The sequence below is a fragment of the Pelodiscus sinensis genome, chromosome 4 (assembly GCF_052426305.1).
Source record: "Pelodiscus sinensis isolate ZL-2025 chromosome 4, ASM5242630v1, whole genome shotgun sequence".
Classification (NCBI taxonomy): Eukaryota; Metazoa; Chordata; order Testudines; family Trionychidae; genus Pelodiscus; species Pelodiscus sinensis.
In genome coordinates, this window is record NC_143055.1 from 127,430,359 (window position 1) to 127,453,115 (window position 22,757).

Here is a 22,757-nt window from a genome sequence, read left to right on the forward strand (position 1 = left end):
ATTCAAAATGCAAAGGCAGCAGGGAGAGGGGTGCATGTACCGCGGGGATGAGCTCTGTGCTGGCCGCTGATCTCAGCCAGCTGCTGCAGGTGAAACCGCGTGTGGGGATGCTGTAGCAGGACAGGCGGAGAGAGACGCTTCTTGGGAAACTGACTAATTGACAAGCTAAACGAGCCCCTTCTACCTCCTGCCGCAGAACCTGGGTCCCCTCAGCATAACACCCACCAACAGGCCTGTAAAACCCCTCAGAGCTGACCTGTTGGGAAGGGTAAAACCCTGCCCCCCCCCCCCACCCACACACCCGGCACAGCCAGCACAAATGTATTTTACAGGAACCAGTCAGCCAGAGCTATGCCCCTTCTGCTCCGTCTTACCATGGTCAGGGCTTTTGGTAACGACAAAGACCAGCCGCTCCGCCGGCGTGTCCAGGTCCTGCAGGCTCAAGGAGGCATTGCTGACCACCGCCCCCGAGTGGCTGCCCACGCTGACAGGCGCCAGCGTCATCTTTGGGGCCTCGTCATTCCGCTGCTACCGAGACACAGAGACAGGCAGGCCGGCTCAGAACCACCTCTCTCACAAGGGACAAACTCACCTTGAAGGAAATTCCCCTGGGATTCAAATAAACGCCCTTGACCTGTTTTACTGGTCCTGGTTTTAAGAGAGTATTTCTCTGAACTGTTGTGTTGGAAGAGTCTCCTGCACGTTGGTCAACATCCTGCCTACACCACAACAGACGGGAACCGGTAACTCACTCTGCCAGAAGCCCAGAGAAGAAGGCCGAGGTGTGTAGTTGTGCTGCACAAGCAGCAGAGCAGGACCTGGATTGTTATGCAGTCACACTCTGCTACCTTCTTGCCTATCGAAAGCAGACAGTGTAGCCTAGTGGGCAGAGTATCAGTGTAGGAGAGCTGGGCCACAGTTCTGCCCCAGGCCTGCTGGGTGACCACAGGCAAGTCACTTCCCCTCTGGATGCCTCAGTTTCCCCCTCTGCAGAATGGGGATAATGAAACCGATCCTCCCTTGTAAACTACTGCAAGATCTACATTTGAAAAGTGATGTAAAAAAGCTGGGGGTTCCGAGTGTCTACGCCAGACCTAGGTGCACGGGTCATCTCTGACAACGCTATAGCTGGTGCATATTATTCTCCTGATCATGCTAGCTTAGCTGAACTGGCTGGTGTTCTGAAGCAGGGGAGAAGCTACCTGCATGCCTGTGGCATAGGGGGACCTGTGTCCTCTTATTGAGACAGTGAGTAGAGAGGCGAAAAGGGCACCTTACCCTCCCTCCCTGGTGTGGTATTTGCTACCCAAGCGTAGGGTTCCTTAGACAGCGTGTACCTGGATGGTGATGTTGACGCTGTGAGTCTCGGACCGGCTGAAGCCATCACTCACGTAGAAAGTGAAGACGTCGTTCGTCGGCTCGATGCTTTCATGGACGCTCTGAAAGTAGTAAATGCTGTTCTCCAGCACGTCGTTCATGGAGAACGATGCCTCTGCGCCTGCAGAGCCCCCGGGGCCAAAACGCCCACCTGCCAACAAAGCCCCAGCAGTGAACGGATGCTCGTTTCCCCAAGAAAACAACAGGAGTAAGGACATGGTCCCAAATTCTGCTTTCCTGTTCCTGCAATTGATGGTTAATGTGTCTAGAGACCCACCCAGAAAGCTGCTTCTTTGGCACTGTGAAATACAAACATCGTGTGCTACAGACACTGTCACCGAGCACTAGCTGGCTTTGGCCCCCTTTTATTAGGGAATTGATGAAACACCCACTAAGGCACCATCTTTTCCCAGCAGAACCAACAGACCAGCTCATCCCGGCACAGTCGGGCTGCCACCCCTCAAAGGTCTGTTTAGTCAGTGGAGATTGGTCTTTTTCAAAACGCTAACTTATTCCGGCTCGTCCATAGGACGCAGTGGATACACTGGGGAACTGCTCCTGAAATGGGGATCCCAAACAGTACGTGCTGATGGAGGCGTCTTGGATAGCTCAGTTCCAAAGAAACCGCCCCACCATGGAGCCAAAGTGAAGCCAGGGCCACTGCAGAGGCAAAAAGCCACCACGATGTCCCAAGAGCCCCGTCAGATACCAGAGCGATGTGCAGACCTCGAGGGACCTGCAGGGTCTGTGAGGCAAATCTCTGGGGTTCTTTGGTTGGGGGGGAGATCCCCCTTCCTACGTCCCCGACAGAATGTACAGGAAACTCCACAAAGGGACCCTCACATTGTTTCCTGATCTCTATGTGGTTTTTACAACGCACTGGCACGATCTGGCCCTGTAAACATGGGAAGCCACTGACATGCATCTAACTCCAGGATACAGGGGAGCAGCCAACCAGCACCCTGAACAAACAGTGTAAGGGGGACAGGAAATTATTGGCAAAGGAACTGGGACCAACCCCTCCTGGTATGTGCACCTACATGATTTAGGAGCAGACGTCTCATGAGGACTGTCCATGGATAATATGCGAAAATAAACAGGGGCTGCTTATGAACCGTAGGTCCTACAGCGAAGTCACAGAAATAATACCAGCCACATTTCTTTGCAGCTTAGCTAGTTTTCAAACTGCAGTGCAATATTTATTAGTCAGAGTCAGGGAAGGATGTCTACGGATAACAAGAATGACCCAAATGACAAGAGTAGATATTAAACATTAAAGAAGGTTTCTATAAAGGATCTAACCTCCCCCCCCGCGTGGGACACCCTCTAACTTTTGAGTAAGAAGGAAACTTTCCCTGTGGGCAGGTTCTCTCACAACTTCCAACGGGAGGGTTTCTCTGAAGCAGATAGTGCTGGCCAGGAGTAACCCTGTGCCTCATCCAGTCTGGCAATTCTTATGCTCCCGTTTCCTGACCAAAGGAAAAGAAATCTGATGCAGTTTACCTGTCCTTGTGTTCTCAATGCACCCATATCTGGGCAGTGTAATTATTGTAACCACGAGGTCCTCTTTGGCTGTATCGTAATCGGTGGCTAGGAGATGATGAACTGACAGCGCGACCCTCCCTCCTTCATCCACCTGAAAATAAACAAGGTAAAAGAAGCAGAACAAACATGCTTTAGAGCTGAAAACAGGTTCACTAACTATGGCTGAATAGTTTTATAGTCTACTCAAGGAGGATTTCATCACACGAGTACCTTAAACTTCTCCGCTTACCTGTTTCTGCAGGAACTCTCTGACTCACTCTTACTATGGGTCACGGCTGGATTATGGAGGTGGGCCTAAGTCCCAATTCTTCCCCTAACATTATATATTTTTTAAAAGTTCCTGCCCCTCCTAACCAAGGAATATAAAAATCAAGTGTAATGCTGGGGCAAGGCTGTGAAAGAACTTATCTTGCCCAAGCAGCAGCAGCCTGCATGCCACAGAGCGAGCGTCAACACAAGGGGAGTGGTTGGAGCAGCAGACTGTACACCAGAGGGTCACAGTGACCTGCTAAGGACTGGGCTGGGTTGTGGTTTGCTGATTGGGAAGCGTTTGATGGCTAGGCAGAGGGAGTGGGAAGCCGGGAAGGGAGGGAGAACACATCAAAAGGTTCAAAGAAGCCTTTGGAAATGTTGCATGTTGAGCCAAACTTCCAGATGTTTTAGGTTCATCCATCACTAGCCTTGTGTGTGTCACCTGGTGACTTGAGCCAGATCCTCAAACAGCACACCACCACTGATATCAATGGAAGTACATCAACTTTTACTGGTGCACGATCAGGCCCACTGTGTGCAACGGAAATGACTTGATGAGGTTCAGAGAGATGGCGGTACTGTTCACTTCATCAAATCATTTATTAACACTTTGCAGTGACACAAAGCTTTCTAGCATCTTGACTAGACTCCTGTTCACCAGGCTTGCACTCCGGCACTCGATTGTCTGATTGTTCACCTCCCACCTGCTCCTGCTACGACTTCTTGCATTCTGGGCAATTACTCACAGTGATAAGGTCAGCAAAAGCAATGATCGAAGGCTGGCTCTGGACAGATGTGATGGTGATGGTAAACATCTGGCTGTCGAGCCGATTGTTGTCCACATCCAAGACAGTGAAGTGGAAGATATCCACGACGGGCTGATTGTCGGTCTCAAACTCAGTTGAGTATCTGTACCAAGAATGAGATCAGTGAGTCACACAGACAGCCTGCTGAAAGGGTTAAGGACCCCACGGGCAGGTACATGGCTCTTTTCAAGGAAGTAACAACTCGATTCTTTCCCCCTCGACCTCATCCATCCAGACAGAATCAATATTTTCCTGTGTCCGTGGGTGAGTGGCAGTGATCAAGACAAAGCTGGTCTGAGGGCACTGGCTAGTCAGCCACAGCAAAAAAAAAAAAAAAAAAAAACTTTCAGACAGTTCCTAGCACAGTGCTCTGCAAGCCTCCCAAAATCATGCTGTGAACACATCAGAGAAACCAGGACCAAACTCGGGAGTGGTTAGGAAAGAACACGGGAGGTGAAGATTAGGGTGATGAATAGATATCCTCCCAACAGACCCAACCTGCCCTTCCTGAAAGAAGCACGCTTTTGTCTTTTCTACTAAACCTTCAAATCCGGACACATGTCTCTTGGCAGGCACGTGGAGTAGGGTTTTGAAAAATGCTCAGCTATGACCTAACTCTGTTTTCTTGCTGAAGCCAACAAAGAAACTCTCACCATTTTCACTAGAAGCGAAATAAGGCCACTGAGAACTTCTGAAAACCCTATTTTGTTTCTATTGTGATATTTTTATCATTTTTAGACACTGGCTTTTTTTTTTTTAAATTAAATAATGGAGATTGCCTATCTCCTAGAACTGGATGGGACCTTGAAATGTCATTGAGTCCAGTCCCCTGCCTTCACAGCAGGACCAAGTACCATCCCTGACACATTTTTGCCCCAAATCCCTAAATGGCCTCTGCAAGGATTGAACTCACAACCCTGGGTTTAGCAGGCCAATGCTCAAACCACTGAGCTATCCCTCCCCCCAATAGGCTTATTTATGGGCTTAAGAGTTATCACCTTGACCCTTCACTTGCTGCTGTTAATACACAAATGGATTGACAGCACCGATCCCCTGAGCACAGTTCTTCAGTCTTTGCTTGTGTAGGAAAACAGATATATATTGTTGGAAGCATACAGTGACACATGGGTCTTAATTTGGTGTCATGCGGCAAGAGCAAGCACTAGCTTCCTCTGGGTAGGAGCCAATGACAGGCTCAGCTCTGACACTGCTGGGCAAGAAATCTAGACATGAGTGGCGTAACTTGTTGTATCACTTTTTCAGCTGGGACAGTGAAAAAACACTGCTTCCTGCTGGAACTACAGCGCAGAGGATACCACTGGTCACACAACAGCAGTGAAGTTTAGGAACGGCATGAATTAGGTGTCAAATATTTTATGGCTAGAACTCCTTCAAGTAAAGGAGATTATTTCTTTTATATCATCCTGCTTGGTACTGCCTACCAAAAAAACCCAAAGGACAACAAATATAGAAACAGAGTTTGAAGATGTTCAAGCTAAATAGTACTGTGTGAGTGCAGAAATACCTATTGGCTGTGTCTACACTGGGCCACTTATTCCAGAAAATCAGCCGCTTTTCCGGAATAAGCTGCGAGCTGTCTACACTGGCCCTTGAATTTCGGGAAGAGCAACGACGCTCTACTGTACAAAATCAGCCGCTATTCCAGAAAAACTATTCTGCTCCCGCTCGGGCATAAGTCCTTATTCCGGAACACTGTTCCGGAAAAGGGCCAGTGTAGACAGCCCAGTAGTCTTTTCCGGGAAAAAGCCCCGATGGCGAAAATGGCGATCGGGGCTCTTTTCCGGAAAAGCGCGTCTACATTGGCCACGGACGCTTTTCCGGAAAAAGGGCTTTTCCGGAAAAGCAGCCTGCCAATGTAGACGCTCCTTTTCCGGAAAAACTGAAAACGGAATAGTATTCCGTTTTAAGCATTTCTGGAAATTCATGCCAGTGTAGACACAGCCATTCTGTATACCCAAGCATAATCATTTTTATCATCACAAGATACAACAGTGTTGTTATGAGAAACCATCTCGGCTATAATTTATAAATACTGTGTCTCCCAATGTTAATCGCATATCTTTATTACCTGATTCTCTGGTTGTTGATGTCTTCCATGGTGAAATTATAAACCTCAGAAAGCTCGTCAGCATACTGCCCCGATGTTCTCCGTAGGAGGGTGCCATACATGGGCAGAGAAACTAACTGAACTCTTATCTTTGAGTCAGGAGAATTATTATCCTAAGGAGAAAAGTAAGCCAAACAGCAGTATTTGCTTTTGTTTCTTTATGAACACGAAAGAAAGAAAAAAAGGTGGTGAAATAGTTCAATACTGAGCTAGAAGTAAATCAATGGAGCACCTTTGATTTCAGTGGGGCCATTCTGATTTATACCTGCAGAGAATCTGCCATAAAATGTACATTCCTTCTCTCATAACTGAGAGATGTTCTATCTCTGTGTCACACACACATATTCACTTGGGTATAAGTCTAGCGTATTTTATTTTCAAATCACAATAAATGCCAAGTAGAATTTACCTTTCCAATAATACCTAGTTGCTGCTTCCCCTCAAGATGGACTGAACTATAATTTCTATACGGCAGAAAGAATGTACAAAGACTGAGCCAAATTCAGCTCTTAGTTTCACCAATGTAAATCTGAAGCAAACTCTATTGAAATCAGTGGATTAGTTCTGGATTTACACTGACATACTTAGGTGCTGCATTTGGCCCAGTTAACTATATTATATGTATCCAACTACATAATCTTTTATTTACATCAGCATCATTATTGAACAGTTTCAGGTGACGTTATGTACCACAGTGTCAAAATGTTAAGTCACCATAACTTGACATAAAAATAAATAGCCAAAGCCTCTTTCCCTTCTCTCAAGTGTAAATACACTGACGTAGTAGACGTAAGGTAAGCAGGTTTTGACTCACTTTCATTACATGCAGCCAGAGAGCAAGATTTATTTTTTACATAATATTTGAGGGTCCACAAAAATCTAATGTAGACTTCTGAACATTTCACCTTCCTCCACCGCACACAGTGATATTAAACTAACCGCACCTACAGTCTTCTTTAATGCATTAAATATGTCTGTAGTCTGGTCTCATTTCCCGGGCCACTTTAAAAACGATTTCCCAACAGTGCAGTCTATGCAAATCTGGTAAAATATCTTAACATAAAATTTTCAGTGCACAAAGAAGTGATTTAACCTGTTTTGGGTTTGGGGCTTTTTTAATTTGAGAACGACCAAAACCATATCAGAAATGAGTGAACTTCAGCACAAGGTGAGTGAGGTAATCTCTCACTCTGTGTAGCTCGACTGCCTGTCTCTCTGATCAACAGAAGCCAGTGTCATAGTGAGGGGGGTGGCGGGGAAGTTGCCTCCGGATACCACACTAAGGAGATGACAATTAGTCATCCCTCAGCTCGTATGCCACCACCGGCTGGAGCCTCTTCCCTGCCTCTCCACCCTCAGCCCAACCCTCCTCCATCTCTGCCGGCAGGTTAGTGCGTGCGGGGGCTTGGCCCCAAATTGGAGGAGGCGGGGGAAGACACTGTACAACCCCCCCCCTTCCCTTCCTCCCAGGGTCAGGCTCAGCTGTGTGCCAGGTTTGGGGGCCAAGGGTGCAAATTTTACCTTTGCCCCATGGCGCGTAACACCCTCACTACACCTCTGACAGTACCTGGTCCAAAGAAAGATATTATCTCACCTGCCTTATCTCTCTAATATCCTGGGACCAATGCAGCTACAACACTGCATGAACTTTTGTATGTCATTTAAGTCTGTGAAACTTGAAAGAAAACAAGATTTCTTTGGAGAAATGGTGCAATAATATTGCTTTCTGGATCTGACACCTTTACGTCAGCCCTAAAGGCGACACCATATTTCTACTCAAAGCTTTTTTTTTTTTTTTTTTTAATGATGAAGTGATATATGCCTGGAAAAAAGGCCATTAAAATGCTGATAGCCCCTTAGACTGTGAAGTTTGTGCACAGATCCCTCCCATGAATCCCACTGCTAATTTCTTTGCTGCTAAATCCATTGCTTCTAGCAAAGCACGACACTTCTGTGCCACCGCCGATACCAGAAAACTCTCAGAGTACGTATGACGTCACAGAATTCTGGGTTGTTTTTAGCAAATCAGGAAGAGTCAGTCAAAAATTGGGGAGGGTAAATCAGTTCTTAAATGATTACTGCTGAGCAACCCCACATGCCTAGTTAGTGGGATGTTTGGTGCATTAAACATGGGAGTAGTGATAGAAATGTAGTCGTGTTAGTCTGGTGTAGCTGAAACAAAAAACAGGACTATGTAGCACTTTAAAGACTAACAAGATGGTTTATTAGGTGTTGAGCTTTCGTGGGCCAGACCCCTTCCTCAGATCAAATAGTAGAAGAATTTTCTTCCACTATTTGTTCTGAGGAAGTGGGTCTGGCCCACGAAAGCTCATCACCTATTAAACCATCTTATTAGTCTTTAAAGTGCTACATAGTCCTGTTAAACATGGGATTAACTCAATTTTCCTTTCTGCTTTGAAGTTCACCTTTACTTCAGTCAAATGTGAATAGTTTCAAACACCTGGTGGGATGAAAGAGCTCATTTGTCCCTCTCTGGCAGCTGTAGTCAGGGTACATATAGCAAGAGGTTAAAGCATTTGCCAAGTATCGACATTCTGGAGGTGCAGAGGTGTAAACTGCTACAAATCTCCTGAGGGGAAGGAAGCTAGCTGAATGCATTGGGGTTTAGAAAGGAACAGTTACAAGCTTACAATATAAGCAAGGTGTGATCGTGAGAGAGTCACAGAGCTTTTACTAGCCACCGTGACACTCAGCGAGCAGCCAGGGGCCAGGCGAGGACCGTCACCATCCATCAGAGACACTCTGACTTTCAGCACCGTTGTCGCAGTGCTAACGCCGTCCGATACGGAGATTCCCATGCTGTCCTCTGCAACTGATGAGCCATCGTGGACGTACTGTAAAGCATTTCCAGGGACATCCTCATATGGAAAGGTGGCGCCTTGCCAAAAAGAAATATAAAAAGAGCGATGACTCTCTCTACTGCATGACATTGATACTTCAAATTCAGATCAAATGCCTTGAGCCCAGATTAAACAAATCACCAAAGCACCTGCTTCTCTGGTATTTGATGCATCCCTTACAGCTCAGATTCTATCTGAGGGCTTCATTAATGAGTTAGAATGTAAGCAGGGAGAAGCCATGACCCTCATCTTAGTATAGGAAAACGGTGACAAAATGAGTAATGTTTTACTAAGAAACCTCCCCAGTTCTTGTCAGCGCAGCATTTTTCCCTTCCTTCTAAAACCCACATTTCTGGCCAAGGCTTTCTGCACCAGATCTGCTCTCCCCCCTGCCAGCTATTCTTTGCATGGCTTTCCCAAACCTCGCATCTGCTGGAACCTGCTACCAAGGAAGACAAAAGCATTTCTCCAGTCTGACAAACAGTAGAAACAGGATCTCCATCAGGAGTCCTTGGATGATGGCATTTTTACATTGACTTCAGTGGGAATATTAATCAATAAAACCAGCTGCTAGATCTTGTACAGAGCTTTTTCATCAGTAGATCACAAAGGGTATGTATAGACTGCACCCCTCTGCTGGCAGAGGGACGCAGATTAGGCAGGTCGAAATTGCTAATGAAGCGGGGATTTCATTAGTATAAAAATGGCCGCTGCTTTTTTTCGGCCCGGAGCTTTATCAGAGAAAAGCAGCAGTCTAGAGGCTGATCTTTTGCTAAAAAAAGCCTTTTCTGATAGATCCCTTATGCCTCGTAAGACAAGGTATGCAGGATCTATCAGAAAAGGCTTTCTTTAGCGAAAGATCGGTCTCTAGGCTGCCGCTTTTCTCCAAACAAAGCTCCAGGTTAAAAAAAAAAAAAAGCGGAGGCCATTTTGATGCTAATGAAGCGCGAGATATTTAAATCCCCGCTTCATTAGCAATTTTGACCTGCCTAATCTGCATCCCTCTGCTGGCAGTGGGGTGCAGTCTAGACATACCCAAAGAGACCAGTGTCGTCATCTGTTACCGATGGGGAAACTACTTGCCCCAGGTCAACTAGCAGGCCAGGTGCTAAGCCAGGAATAGAACCCAGAGCTCCTGAGTCCCAGTGTGCTGCCCTACCCCCTAGCTTAGGCTGCCTCCTGGACAAGGGAGCCATCAGCCTGTGCAGGCCCCAGGGCAAGGCAGCGGGGGGGGGGGGGGCGATGTAGCTCCATGCTCCCTGAAAGGGCAGGGTGTTAGGTGGAAGGGGCAGGGACAGGGCTGCCAGCTCTCCACATCGTCCGGAGCATCCCCCTCCCGGCCCTCAGAGCCGTGGAACCCCAGGCCCCTTTGCATTGTCGGGTCCCAGAGCAACTGCCCCTTTTGTCCCCTTCTCCCCGCGCCCTGTCGACGGGCCTGCTCCGGCATCAAGAGAGCTGGGACCTGGAGCCAGGTCTCCTACTTCCCACCTGAATCCCCTAAATAGCCACCTGGCTACTGGCTACTCAGGAGCGGATTTCTCTGCCTCCAGGGTGCATTCTGAAAGGGCTCCGTTTCGTCCAGGTACTGAATGGGAACATTTTCTGCGGGACAGGCAAACGGTTTCCTGCCCAGAGCTCGTGAGCGTGTTCAGTGCTCGGAAAGCAATAAATAATACCCTGCCGGCTCTCTGAAGAGCTTGTGACAGGCCATGACTAACCATTCATTCGGGACAAACAGACCCGAGCTTATTAACAATGAACACAACCACACCGACAGGGGAAAGATACTGCACTTGGTACCGGCCCCCTCTTCCTCAGCGGCCTGCTCGACTCACCTGCTTTCACGTGCTCCTGCGCCCCATCGTGATACCTGAGCAAGGCCCCGTAGCGGGGCGGTTCCACCAGCTCAAAGAAGAGATCTTCAGGGGCGGTGTCTGCGTCGCTCACTGCCAGCTGTATCCCTGCACCAGGGGAACACACGGCTCGGGCCTCAGAGCTGTGCTCTGCTGCACAGCAAACCTGCCCCGATTTCCAGCTGCTCCCATGCATTAAATGACAGAAATGAATGGGCAGGAACTGAGCTGGCATTTTCAAATTAATGGAATTCTGGAACGTTCCTGGGATTTCTCCCGGGTGACGCTGAGGGCTCTGGGTTCAAATGCAGATACTAGTGCCCCTCCATCTCACAAGTGACATCTAGCGTGAGCTGCAACTCCTAACCATGTGGGGGGGAGGGGAGGGGAACGCATCCATTCAAAAAGCCTCATGATGCTGTGGGAGTGGATCTGTGAGGTGGCCTATGAACATGCAAAGTTTCCTTATCTTGGCACGTGCTCGCCTATGCCAGACAGCGCTGTGTGCTACAGGGCTAATGCTGGGCCAGACTGCCTCTCTCCCATGGCGATACATTGAGAGTGAGGGGCCTGGCCCTCACAACAGGTCCAGCTGCCCCCCTGGACTAGGCAGAGCATAGGGAATGAAAGCAGAATGCTCCCCCGGCAGCAGCTCAGCCACAAGGGAGTAAGGGTGCGGGGCAGGCAAAGCCACAAGGAAGGAGTGTGCCGGACCCTTCAAAGCGGGGCAGCAGTTTGTGTCTGCTGAGCTCTCACGATGGATGAGCTGGGAGCAGCCACAACCAAGGCCCATGCGACAGAGAAGGGCCTACACCAGAGCTCGGACAGCTGCCTGGGCTGGGTTTCTGGCCACGAACCCAGCCTGTTGAGCACCGAGGAATCCCTCCAGCCACACTAATTTAGAACAGAGCCTTCGCTACACTCCCTCCTGGCTCCTTACCCACTGCGGCTTCACCGCCCTGGCTGACCTCCAGAAATGGAGCCATCGTCTGGAAGACTGGAGGTTGCTCGTGAGTCGACAGCAGGTGAATGGTAAACATCAGCTCTGGGGTTGTATGCTCTCCATCCGACACTAGCACCAAATGTAAACACACCTGCATTCAGGGACTGGCCTTAAACGACACCTATTGAAATGCACCTAGATCCACATCCCTGCTCTTCACCACTGACTCTCTTGCCTCAGCCCTCTCTAATTACCTTCACTGTCCAGACACAAGACTACATGGCTCAGAAATTCTGAAACAACAGTTGCTTCCTTTATCACTAAGCAGTTCCTGGCAGCATCCTAGAACAGCAGTGAGAGAGAGAGAGAGAGAGAGAGTCGTCTATCTGTCTGTCTGACTCTGTTAAAGGCTGCAGTCTGGAAGAGGCAGAACACACATGGGTTGCTGTCCAGAATAAAGGATACATAGCATTCCCATGCGAGGCAGCACATTGAAATGCCTTAAACAAGGGAACAGGCAAGCTGAAAGGTTTCCATATTACATTTCATAATTCTTGAATCAGCCTTTGCTGTCGTTATTCACATCAATGGAATTTTTGTCTGAATAAGTCCTGGGATTTCAGTTAATGGTTGGAGTAGACCTGTCACAGGCCGTATCTCACTAGATCAAAGATTGATGCTGCCGCAATCGATCTTCCAGAGTTTGATTTAGCAAGCCTAGTTAAGACTCACTAAATCAAACTCAGAGAAAACTCCCCTCTCCTCCATTGGCTGCCTATACTCCTGCTTCTGCAAAGAGAAAGGGAAACTGACAGGAGCATTTGCTCCCATCGGCCTCCCGCTGTGTGGATGGCAGGGAAACGTGAAACAAGGTACATCAACTCCAGCTATGTAATTAACATTGTTGGAGTTGCATATCTTGATTTGAGTTCCCTATGAGTGTAAACCTGGCCTCAGTTATTAAGAACACCAACTCCTGGCTACCAAGAATTCATTGTTTCCCCACACATAATAATCCATAATTTGTGAAAACAGACACTCAGGTATTTCAGGTGCACATTTACTTAACACTCATAAGTCTTTGAAATAGGAAGAAGTGAAGCAAAGGACAATAAGAGAACTGAAAAAGTACCGTGGCCCTTATGCCAGTAGAGGAATAGTGAGTTATATACCTGTGAAACTGAAATTCACTGACTCCGGGAGACCTGTTGGGGGAAACACAAAGTAAAGCACATTTGTTTCTAGCACAGGAAAAAACAGCGTCACGTGGATTTCAATCCATTTGGGTTTCATGGCACTTTATGGAGGCAGTTTATTAAATATACTTCTATCCAGAGTGTTACAGCCAGGAACTCCAGCGTTATAATACTAGCATGGCCACTCACTTGCTGAAGGGCCTCAGAAAATGCCACTGAGTTTGGACACCTCCATTCGTGCGTGTTTAATTTGACACAGCATGGACCTGAATTCTGGAAAGTCTGTGCACTGAAAAGTCCAAGGGAACTGATTGGAACTCAGCCCTTCTGCAGGAGGAGTCTCAAAATAGGTTCTAGTGGTAACTTCTGAACACGGAGCAGTTAGCTCCCGTCTCAGATCCCCTATCTGTAAAAAAGAAATGCTAATGCTTCCCTGCCCCCAAAGCAATTGTAAACATGAACTCTTTTTACTATGCTTTGTCATTGTAAAAAACTTCAATTTTAATACAATTAACAGAGAAATGTTCTGCTGCTGGTTGCTACGAGGTACTCAACATTACAAAGGGGAATTGCATGTTACACTCATGTTTTTAAACCCTGGCAGGCTCAGTGATTTACTAATAATTGTTTTTAAGTGTCATTTCCTCAGCACGTAGAATCACAGAATAGTAAGAACTAGAAGGGATCTCGAGAGGTCATCAAGTCCAGTCCCCTGCACTCACAGCAGGACCAAGCACCATCTAGATCATCCCTGATAGATGTCTACCCAACCTGCTCTTAAATATCTCCAGTGACAGAGATTCCACAACCTCCCTAGGCAATTTATTCCACTGCTTAACCACCCTGATAGTTAGGAAATTTTTCCTAATGTTGAATCTGAACCCCCTTTGCTGTAATTTAACCCCATTGCTTCTTGTCCTATCATCAGAAGTCAAGAGGAACAATTTTTCTGCCTCCTCCTTGAAACACCATTTTAGGTACACTAGAAAACTGCTGTCATGTCCCCTCTCAGCCTTCTCTTTTCCAAACTAAACAAACTAGGGCTCTCAAGTGACTAAAAACTTTAATCGCTTGTAACTCCCCTTTGAAATGCTGCGGCGGCGTTTCAACGGGTCAGCGCTGCATGGAGCCCGGGATCAGCTGGAGTTCCCAGCTGACTCCAGGCTCCATGCAGCGCTGCCCCTTGGAAGCGCCACTGCAGCATTTCAAAGGGGCAGCACAAGGCAGAGCCCAGGGTCAGCTGGAGTCTCCAGCTGACCCCAGGCTCCATGCAGCGCTGCCCCTTTAAGGCACCCGAGTGGCACTTCAAAAAGGCAGCGTAAGCGGAGCCGGGGATCAGCTGGGCAGTCCAGCTGATCCCCAGCTCCACTTGCGCTACCCCTTTGTAGTGTCAGAGCAGCATTCCAAAGAGGCAGTGCAGCATTAACGCCTGCAATTAATGTGTTAATTTTTTCAATGCATTAATCCTGTCCTGTGTTAATCACAGGCATTAATGCAGGTCAATTGACAGCCCTAAAACAAACCCAATTCTTTCAGTCTTCCCTTATAGCTCATCTTTTCTAGACCTTAATCATTTTTGTTGCTCTTCTCTGAACCCTCTCCAATTTCTCCACATCTTTTTTTGAAATGCAGTGCCCAGAACTGGACACAGTACTCCAACTGAGGCCTAATCAGTGCAGAGTAGAGAAGAATGACTTCTTGTGCCTTGCTCACAGCACACCTGTTAATGCATCCCAGAATCATGTTTGCTTTTTTGCAACAGTGTCACACTGTTGATTCACATTTTGCTTGTATCCACTATGAGCCCTAAATCCCTTTCTGCAGTACTCCTTCCTAAACAGTCGCTTCCCATTCTGTGTGTGTGTTTGCAGCTCTTCAATAATATTCCACTCCACAGAATGAGTCTAGTTCACTGCAGACAGAGTAATGCTCTCTAATAAACTTGATTTGCTCATTGTAACAGTATGAGTGTACGCGCGGGGGGTGGGGGGGTGGCGGGGTGTTACCTGCATATATTCGTGCCAGCCCTCCTGTGAGTTACTCATCTTCTGCTGTCTTTGCAGAATGAGGCTCCAGTAGTCATAACATTACAGAATACAGCCACCCATCACCAAATACAAAACTTCTCATTTCTTATCAAGCCAATTTTTATAGGGCTCCAACACCTCTATTTACAACACAAATTAGCTCAGTACATACAGACCACGAAGCAAAGCTACAGTAGAACCTCAGAGTTACGAGCTGACTAGTCAACCACACACCTCGTTGGAATAGGGTGATGCTTACTGGGTAAGTGGTTAAAGGGCAGCCAGGCTGGCCTGGGCCATCACCCGCGGGATTCCGGTTAGCTGGTTAAACTTAACATTTAACCTGTTCACTTTGTAAATGGGATTTCACATCCCTATTTGGAATCAGAAGTACGCCATCAGGCAGCCGCATAGACAAGAAAAAAACAAAACAAATGTTAAACAATAAAAAAAAGTGGAAAGCAGCATTTTTATTCTGCACAATAAAGTTTCAAAGCTGTAATAAAGTCAATGTTCAGTTGTAAACTTTTGAAAAAACAACCCTAATGTTCTGTTCAAAACTATTAACATTTCACAGTTACGAACAACCTCCATTCGCAAGGCGCTCGTAACGCCGAGGTTCTACTGTAATTGGTTCTGGGTGTAAAAGGCAGTGAATTAGCCACTCCGATACAAACAAAGCTATTGTACCCTGTGAGGCACCACACACATCTCTGATAAAACATTTTTAAAAAATCAGCTAAAACACTTGGGGCTAGATTGTCAGATGGGTCTAAGCAGGGGAAATACACAGTTGCCTTGTCCTTTATGGGGTGGGGCTGGGGATGAGGGGTTCAGGATGCAGGCTGCTCTAGAGAGAGAGAATTACCTCAGCCCTCTCTCACTACAGCAGCTTGGGACCAGGTGAGAAGCGTCTCTCCATGGCTGCTGCAGCTCCAGCAGGCACAGCTGGGAGAAGGGTGCATGTCTCCTGGCTGGGGCAGGTCCCAGTTCGTCTGTCCGCAGCACTCCTCAGCCAGAGTGAGGAATGCAGCAAACTGCACTTTCTCCTCGCTCCCTAATAAAGGGGAATAGCTAGCAATGTTCCTGTACAAATTGAGGCGGGGGAGGGGGGATTTCAGCTTCCCCCTTCCCCTAAGTGAGCCTGGAATGTGAGAAGCTCAGAGCTGGCGTAGTCCCGGGGGCGGGGGGATGAATAGCTCCTTTCACCTGCCTGGTGTTTCTGTCTCTTTATTTACGGTGTACTGTAGTTTTATGAGAAGCAATCCTATTCCAAGCACATCCCATTTTCCTGGCACAACCAAACCCATACGCTGTTTTAAGTTATGATGAGGGGAAGCCACATCCCAAATTTGATAGTCCTAGCTCTTACCATATAGGAGTTCATGAACAGACAGAAAAACACACACAGACAGACAGACAGACTCTCTCATATATACATTAGATTATGAGGGACCCTTTTGTGTGGAGTTACAGGATTAGAAAACAATCTGCATAGAACTGCTGGCTGGCGGAAGAATATTTTAAATGCTACAACATGCCACTCTCTTTCTATATGCAGAACCCCTCCTGATGCCAAATAGACAACATGGCCCTATGCTCTTTTTAAATGCACATAACATTTTGAAGAATGGAATTTAACATAAGGATTTGTCTCAGCTGAATGAGCTTGTCTACAGGTCATAGTTAAGGCCTACAGCACTATGCATGTAATGACAGAAGTTAGGGATGATCCACAGGGGACAGATCACTCAATAATTACCTTGTTCTGTTCATTCCCTCTGAAACACCTGGCATTGGCCACTGTCAACAGGCAGGACACTGAGCTAGATGGACCTTTGGCCTGACCCAGTAGGGCCATTCTTATGTTCTTAACATGATCCCATACCTCTCGACTTGCCATACCCACACAGTGTGAGGAAAAGATCCAAAATATAGGAAAATAACAGTTACTGTCCATCCATCTAAGGCAATAACCAATCCTTGATAGCGGTCAATGCTAGATGCTTTCACGAAACCTACACAACGCATTGAGTTTGGCAATACTATCCCACAAGCAGAGAGTTCTGCTATGAGTGACCAAAAATGAAGAGTGAAGTCAATGCCAAAAGCTCCTATTGGCATCTACGGGACCAGGATCTAACCCAAAGTGCCGAAAGTTGTGGGATCATTTTCCATGGCATCCTGAACTCTCTCTGTTTCACAGTTCAGTGTTTCTACCATAAGGAGTTCAAGGCCATTCAAGTCCTAGTCCTGCTCCTCTTGAAGTCAATGGCAAAAGTCACATTGACTAGGTCTCCATAGTTTAATTGGTGAGAGTTTGGCCTGCAATGGCAGGAGAACACTCATTTATTTAGGGGGGCACAAGCACACCCAGATCTTACAGGGAACGAGTAGAGATATTTCCGCATTCCTGCCCCAAAGAGAGTTACTGGCCGGTACTTCTTACCCGCAAAGGAGAAGGCCATAATCTCTTGGATGTGTGGCGCTGCAGTGGGTGGGCGGTAAGCAATCTTGCCATGGTTTATATCCGCTTGTGTGAAATACTTGACTGGGGAGAGAGGCCTGTCTCTGTGCTCCACAATTCCTAGAGAGACAGAGAGTTTCATGTTACCAGGAGGCATCCATTTCATTGTGAGCCCTGAACAATCCAGGCTCTGCCACTCCCCCTTCCCTCTTGGATTGTTATTTACGTCTGCAATGTTATCTCTTCTTTTACAGAATCTCTGTTCATGTTCTCCAGAATGGGCAGCCTGGCCTTAGCTCATCTGGTTGCATTTACACACAGTATAGATCTCTGGACCTAACAGGACACTGGGAACTAAACACAGATTTCTAATTTAGGCCATGTCTCCACTTACTGAAGGATCGACGCTCTGGAGATTGATCTTCTGGGGTTTGATTTAGTGGGTCTAGTAAAGACCCACTAAATCAAATGTTGAGTACCAGTGCTGATGAGGGTACCCTCATCGCTGTCGCAAAGCGTGAGGGAAGTGGATGGGAGCATTTCTGTGGACACAACGCCAAGCTTGGTTTAAGGTACATCGACTGCAGCTACGTTATTTCCATAGCTGGAGTTGTGTACCGCAAGCCAACCTTCCCCCTGCAGTGTAGACCTGGCCTTACTAAGCACGGTGGAAGCCTATGGATGGAGAGGTGAAAAGAGGAAAATCATGGAATGCGGCGTGCATTATATTCCAAGAACTGACAATACAGAGAGCAGGCCGGGCACTGCTCACTCCTGTGCTCACCTCTGAAATTCAGTTGAGAAATCAATGGTTTGAAAAGCACGGAAGGAGGCTGGAGAGATTAACAGCTGTCTACACAGACAGCTACTTTGGATAAAGCTAGAGAACTCAGAAGAAATAACAATAAACGCACAGAAGTTCTCAGCCTCCAGCACTACGACTCTGTGTAGAAACAGATATTAATAGCCCATCTTGCCTTGATTTGGCAGCAGAGGTGCCGTCACGTTGTACACGATTTTCCCACTCGGGCTCTCTGAGTCTACAAAGGAGAGATGATGGGGCTCAATCACTGTCACACGATCCTCCAGTGCCTAAAAAAAACATATTATACAATGGACACAATCGCCAGGGACAGCTGGAGACTGACTCAGAAGCATAACATACCAAACACACCAGCCTTCCCCGCTCCACGTACACCAGACAGTCCAGCAGAGCTGCCAGGGCTGGGTGTCTCCATTTGCTCCTGGTGGAGCGGGGCAGCACATTACTACCCCCTACAGGAGCAAGCGGGAAGCAGATACACACACTCTCTTTTAGCAGAACGGATTTGGAAAAAAATAATAAAGGTGATTTAAAACCCTGGGTAAAGATACAAGTCATTTCCCAGCCAGCTTGTTAGTCTTGTCAGACGTGAGTTATAATAATTAATGGAGATATACCTATCTCATAGAACTGGAAGGGAGTGTGAGAGGTCATTGAGTCCAGTCCCCTACCCTCAAGGCAGGACCAAGCACCCTCCCTGACAGATTTGCCCCAGACCCCTAAACGGCCCCCTCAAGGATTGAACTCACAATACTGGGTTGAGCAGGTCACTGCTCAAACCACTGAGCTATCCCTCCCCGCTAAGTTCAGTGCTTTTAAAAAAAAAATTACACATTTTCCAGCTATTTCCATGGCACTATCAAGGAATAGCAGTTTTTCCTTTCTTCTAAACCCTTTTAAAAACAGTGTGCCAATTCCTGCATTACCAAACATCTGTGCTGGGTCAATGCAATGCTTGGTGCGTAATACTAGGTTTACCCAGCATTGCTCAAGTCTTTAACGCAAATAAGTTTCGGGTTTTTTTTTATTTAAATCCTTGCTTGGAGGTGGGCTAGGGATAAAGGGTTCAGTACGCAGGCTGCCCCGGGGAGAGAGGACAACCCCAGCTCTCTCTCACCACAGCAGCTTGGGGCCAGGTGAGACGCACCTTTCCATGGCCACTGCAGCAGGCACAGCTGGGGAAGCAGTACATGTCCCCTGACTGGGGCTCAGACAGACACAGGCAGAGAAATATATGAAATATAAAGTAGAGCTATCCCTTTCTCCACCCCTGCCCCCTGCTGGCCCAATGGGGTTATAGCTGTCCCAGTCCACATCTCTGGCCCCTTACTGCCCCCCTGTGGTCATTTTACAGTATAACGGTCACTCCTATCAGAACCCTCCCTCTCCATTTTTTGAGAAACAATCAAATTCCAGGCACATCCCACTGTCCTGCCACAACCAAACACTTGCTTTAAGTTAGGATAAAAAGAAGCGGTATACCAAATTCTGTGGTCCTAGCTCTTGCTGTTTAAGACAGAGGTGGGGAACATTAGGCCCGGGGGCCGGATGTGGTTTCCGGCTTGCGTGGATCTGGCCCCTGAGGCTCAGGGCTCCCCACCTGCCCCAGCACTGGGAAACCCGTGCTGGCGCTCCAGGCTCCCCCCACCCCTGCCAGCCGTGGGGCTTAAGCGCAGAAAATCTACTAGCTTGGGCCTCCCTACGCTCCAGTGTGCAAGGAGAATGTGGAGAGTGTCTTTCTCCTCAGTCAGGGGCCACAATCAATGAGGATTTGGGTTATTTTTTCTGATTTTTCTGTAGGTCAGTGGCCCCCAACCTAAAAAATGTTCCCCATCCCTGGTTTAGGAGTTCTTGAACAAATGGATAGACAGACAGACAGAGACAGACACACACACACACAGATGCACAAACTCTCTAAAATATATAGTAGATATGTTAGAGGAATTAACTGCTGCAAGAGTCACTGAGTTAAATACAAAATGCAGGACAATATAGCACTTTAAAGACTAACAAGATGGTTTATTAGATGATGAGCTTTCGTGGGCCAGACCCACTTCCTCAGATCAAATAGTGGAAGAAAGTAGTCACAACCATATATACCAAAGGATAGAATTTAAAAAAATGAACAAATATGAAAAGGACAAATCACATTGCAGAACAGAAGGGGGATGCGGGGGGGTGGGAAGGGGGAGGAAGGAAGGTAAGTGTCTGTGAATTGCTGATATTAAAGGTAGGGAGAGTGGGATGTTTGTGAGTTAATGGTATTACAGGTGATAATTGGGGAAACTGTCTTGGTAATGGGTGAGAAAGTTCAAAGACTTGTTAAGTCCCTGTTGGTAAGTGTCGAATTTTAACATGAATGACAGTTCAGAGGATTCCCTTTCAAGTGCAGATGTAAAAGGTCTTTGTAGCAGAATGCAGGTGGCTAAGTCATTTAGAGAGTGTCCTTTCTGGTTAAAGTGGCAAGAAACTGTTTTCTCTTTGTGATCTTGTCTGATATCTGTTTTGTGGGCATTAATCCTTTGGCGAAGTGTCTGAGATGTTTGTCCAATGTACATAGCAGACGGACACTTTCGGCACATGATAGCATAGATTATATTTCTGGATGCGCAGGAATATGTGTTCTTGATCTTATAGCTCACTTGGTTAGGTCCAATAATGGTATCAGCAGAATGAATATGTGGACAAAGCTGGCAACGGGGTTTGTTGCAAGGGAAGGTACCAGGGTTGGTATTAGTGTGGTATGTCCTGTGGTGGTTGGTAAGAATCATCTTGAGGTTAGGTGGTTGTCTATAGGAGACTATGGGTCTGTCTCCCAGAGCCTCTTTGAGTATGGTATCCTGTTCCAATATAGGCTGTAGTTTATTGATAATGTGTTGGACAGGTTTAAGTTGGGGGTTGTAGGTGATGACAAGTGGTGTTCTATTGTTGGTTTTCTTGGGTCTGTCTTGAAGTAGATGGTTTCTAGGTATTCGTCTGGCTCTTTCAATTTGCTTTTTTGTTTCTCTGGGTGGGTAGTTGAGATTTATAAATGCTTGGTAGAGATCCTGAAGCTTCTGGTCTCTGTCAGTGGGGTTAGAGCAGATGCGGTTGTATCGAAGGGCTTGGCTATAGACGATGGATCGTGTGGTGTGTTCTGGATGGGAGCTGGATGCATGTAGGTAACTGTATGAGTCAGTGGGTTTTCTGTAGAGAGTGGTGTCTAATTTTCCATTGTTGATTTGTACGGTGGTGTCCAGGAAGTGGATCTCTCGTGTAGAATGGTCCAGGCTGAGGTTGATGGTGGGGTGTAGGTTGTTGAAATCTCTGTGGAATATCTCCAGTGTTTCTTGGCCATGTGTCCAGATCATAAAGATGTCATCGATGTACCGTAGGTAGAGGAGGGGTGAAAGGGGACGGGAGTTGAGGAAACGTTGTTCTAGGTCAGCCATAAAGATGTTAGCATACTGTGGGGCCATGCGTGTACCCATGGCTGTGCCGCTGATCTGGAGGTATAAGTTGTTCTCAAACCGGAAATAATTGTGGGTGAGAACAAAGTTACATAGGTCTGCTATCAGGTTGGCAGTAGTGTCCTCTGGGATAGTGTTTCTAAGTGCTTGTAATCCGTCTTCATGTGGGATGTTGGTATATAGAGCTTCTACATCCATGGTGGCAAGGATGGTATTATTGGGGAGGTTATCGATGTTTTGTAGTTTCCTTAGGAAGTCAGTAGTGTCTCGGAGATAGCTGGGGGTATTGGTTACGAAGGGTTTGAGAAGAGTGTCTACATAGCTGGATAGACCAGTAGTGAGCGTGCCAATACCAGAGATGATGGGACGTCCGGGGTGCCCAGGTTTATGGATCTTGGGAAGTAGATAGAACAATCCTGGTCGGGGGTCAGAAGGTGATTCTGTGAGGATTTGTTCCCGAGTAGCTGTGGGGAGGCTTTTAAGGAGACAGTGTAGTTTCTTTTGGTAGTCCAAGGTGGGATCAGAGGGGAGAGGTTTGTAAAATGTGGTGTTCGAGAGTTGTCTGGTTGCCTCCTGGTTATAGTCGGCCTTATTCATAATGACCACAGCACCCCCTTTGTCAGCTGGTTTGATTACAATGTCCAGGTTGTTTTTGAGACTCTGGATGGCATGGTGTTCAGCGCGGCTAAGATTGTGTGTCGCTTGTTGTCGTTTGCGAATAATGTCAGTCTGTGCGTTGTTGCGGAAGCTGTGTATATAGAAATCCAGATTGTAATTCCGACCGTCAGGGGGAGTCCATATAGAATTATTTTTCCTTTGGTGTTGGTAGGGGGGATCTGGTAGGTCAGATTGATGTTCAGTGGTGGTTTGGAAATATTCTTGGAGACGGAGGCGGCGAAAAAAAGCCTCAAGGTCACCACAAAATTGTATCCAGTTTGTGGGGGACGTGGGGCAGAAAGAGAGACCCCGGGACAAGACAGACTCTTCTGCTGGATTGAGTTTGTAGCTGGAGAGGTTAACAATATTATCC

General features: G+C 47.1%; 1 protein-coding gene across 2 annotated transcripts in view; it reads right to left on the reverse strand.

Annotated features, from left to right (window-relative positions):
- Window positions 1–22,757, reverse strand: part of FRAS1 (Fraser extracellular matrix complex subunit 1) — a 294,040-nt gene that overhangs the window by 62,389 nt on the left and 208,894 nt on the right. Inside the window, exons 32-42 of one of the 2 annotated variants that reach the window (XM_075929458.2) lie at window positions 18,433–18,547; window positions 17,438–17,575; window positions 12,938–12,970; window positions 11,763–11,894; window positions 10,805–10,930; window positions 8,760–9,007; window positions 6,070–6,221; window positions 3,921–4,083; window positions 2,881–3,013; window positions 1,338–1,528; window positions 375–525 (exon numbers count right to left, since the gene is read on the reverse strand). In XM_075929458.2, coding sequence (XP_075785573.2) covers window positions 375–525; window positions 1,338–1,528; window positions 2,881–3,013; window positions 3,921–4,083; window positions 6,070–6,221; window positions 8,760–9,007; window positions 10,805–10,930; window positions 11,763–11,894; window positions 12,938–12,970; window positions 17,438–17,575; window positions 18,433–18,547 — 1,582 coding nt within the window. Of the gene's footprint in view, window positions 1–374; window positions 529–1,337; window positions 1,529–2,880; window positions 3,014–3,920; window positions 4,084–6,069; window positions 6,222–8,759; window positions 9,008–10,804; window positions 10,931–11,762; window positions 11,895–12,937; window positions 12,971–17,437; window positions 17,576–18,432; window positions 18,548–22,757 lie in introns of both variants that reach the window. The other variant, XM_014578940.4, reaches the window with a different exon arrangement.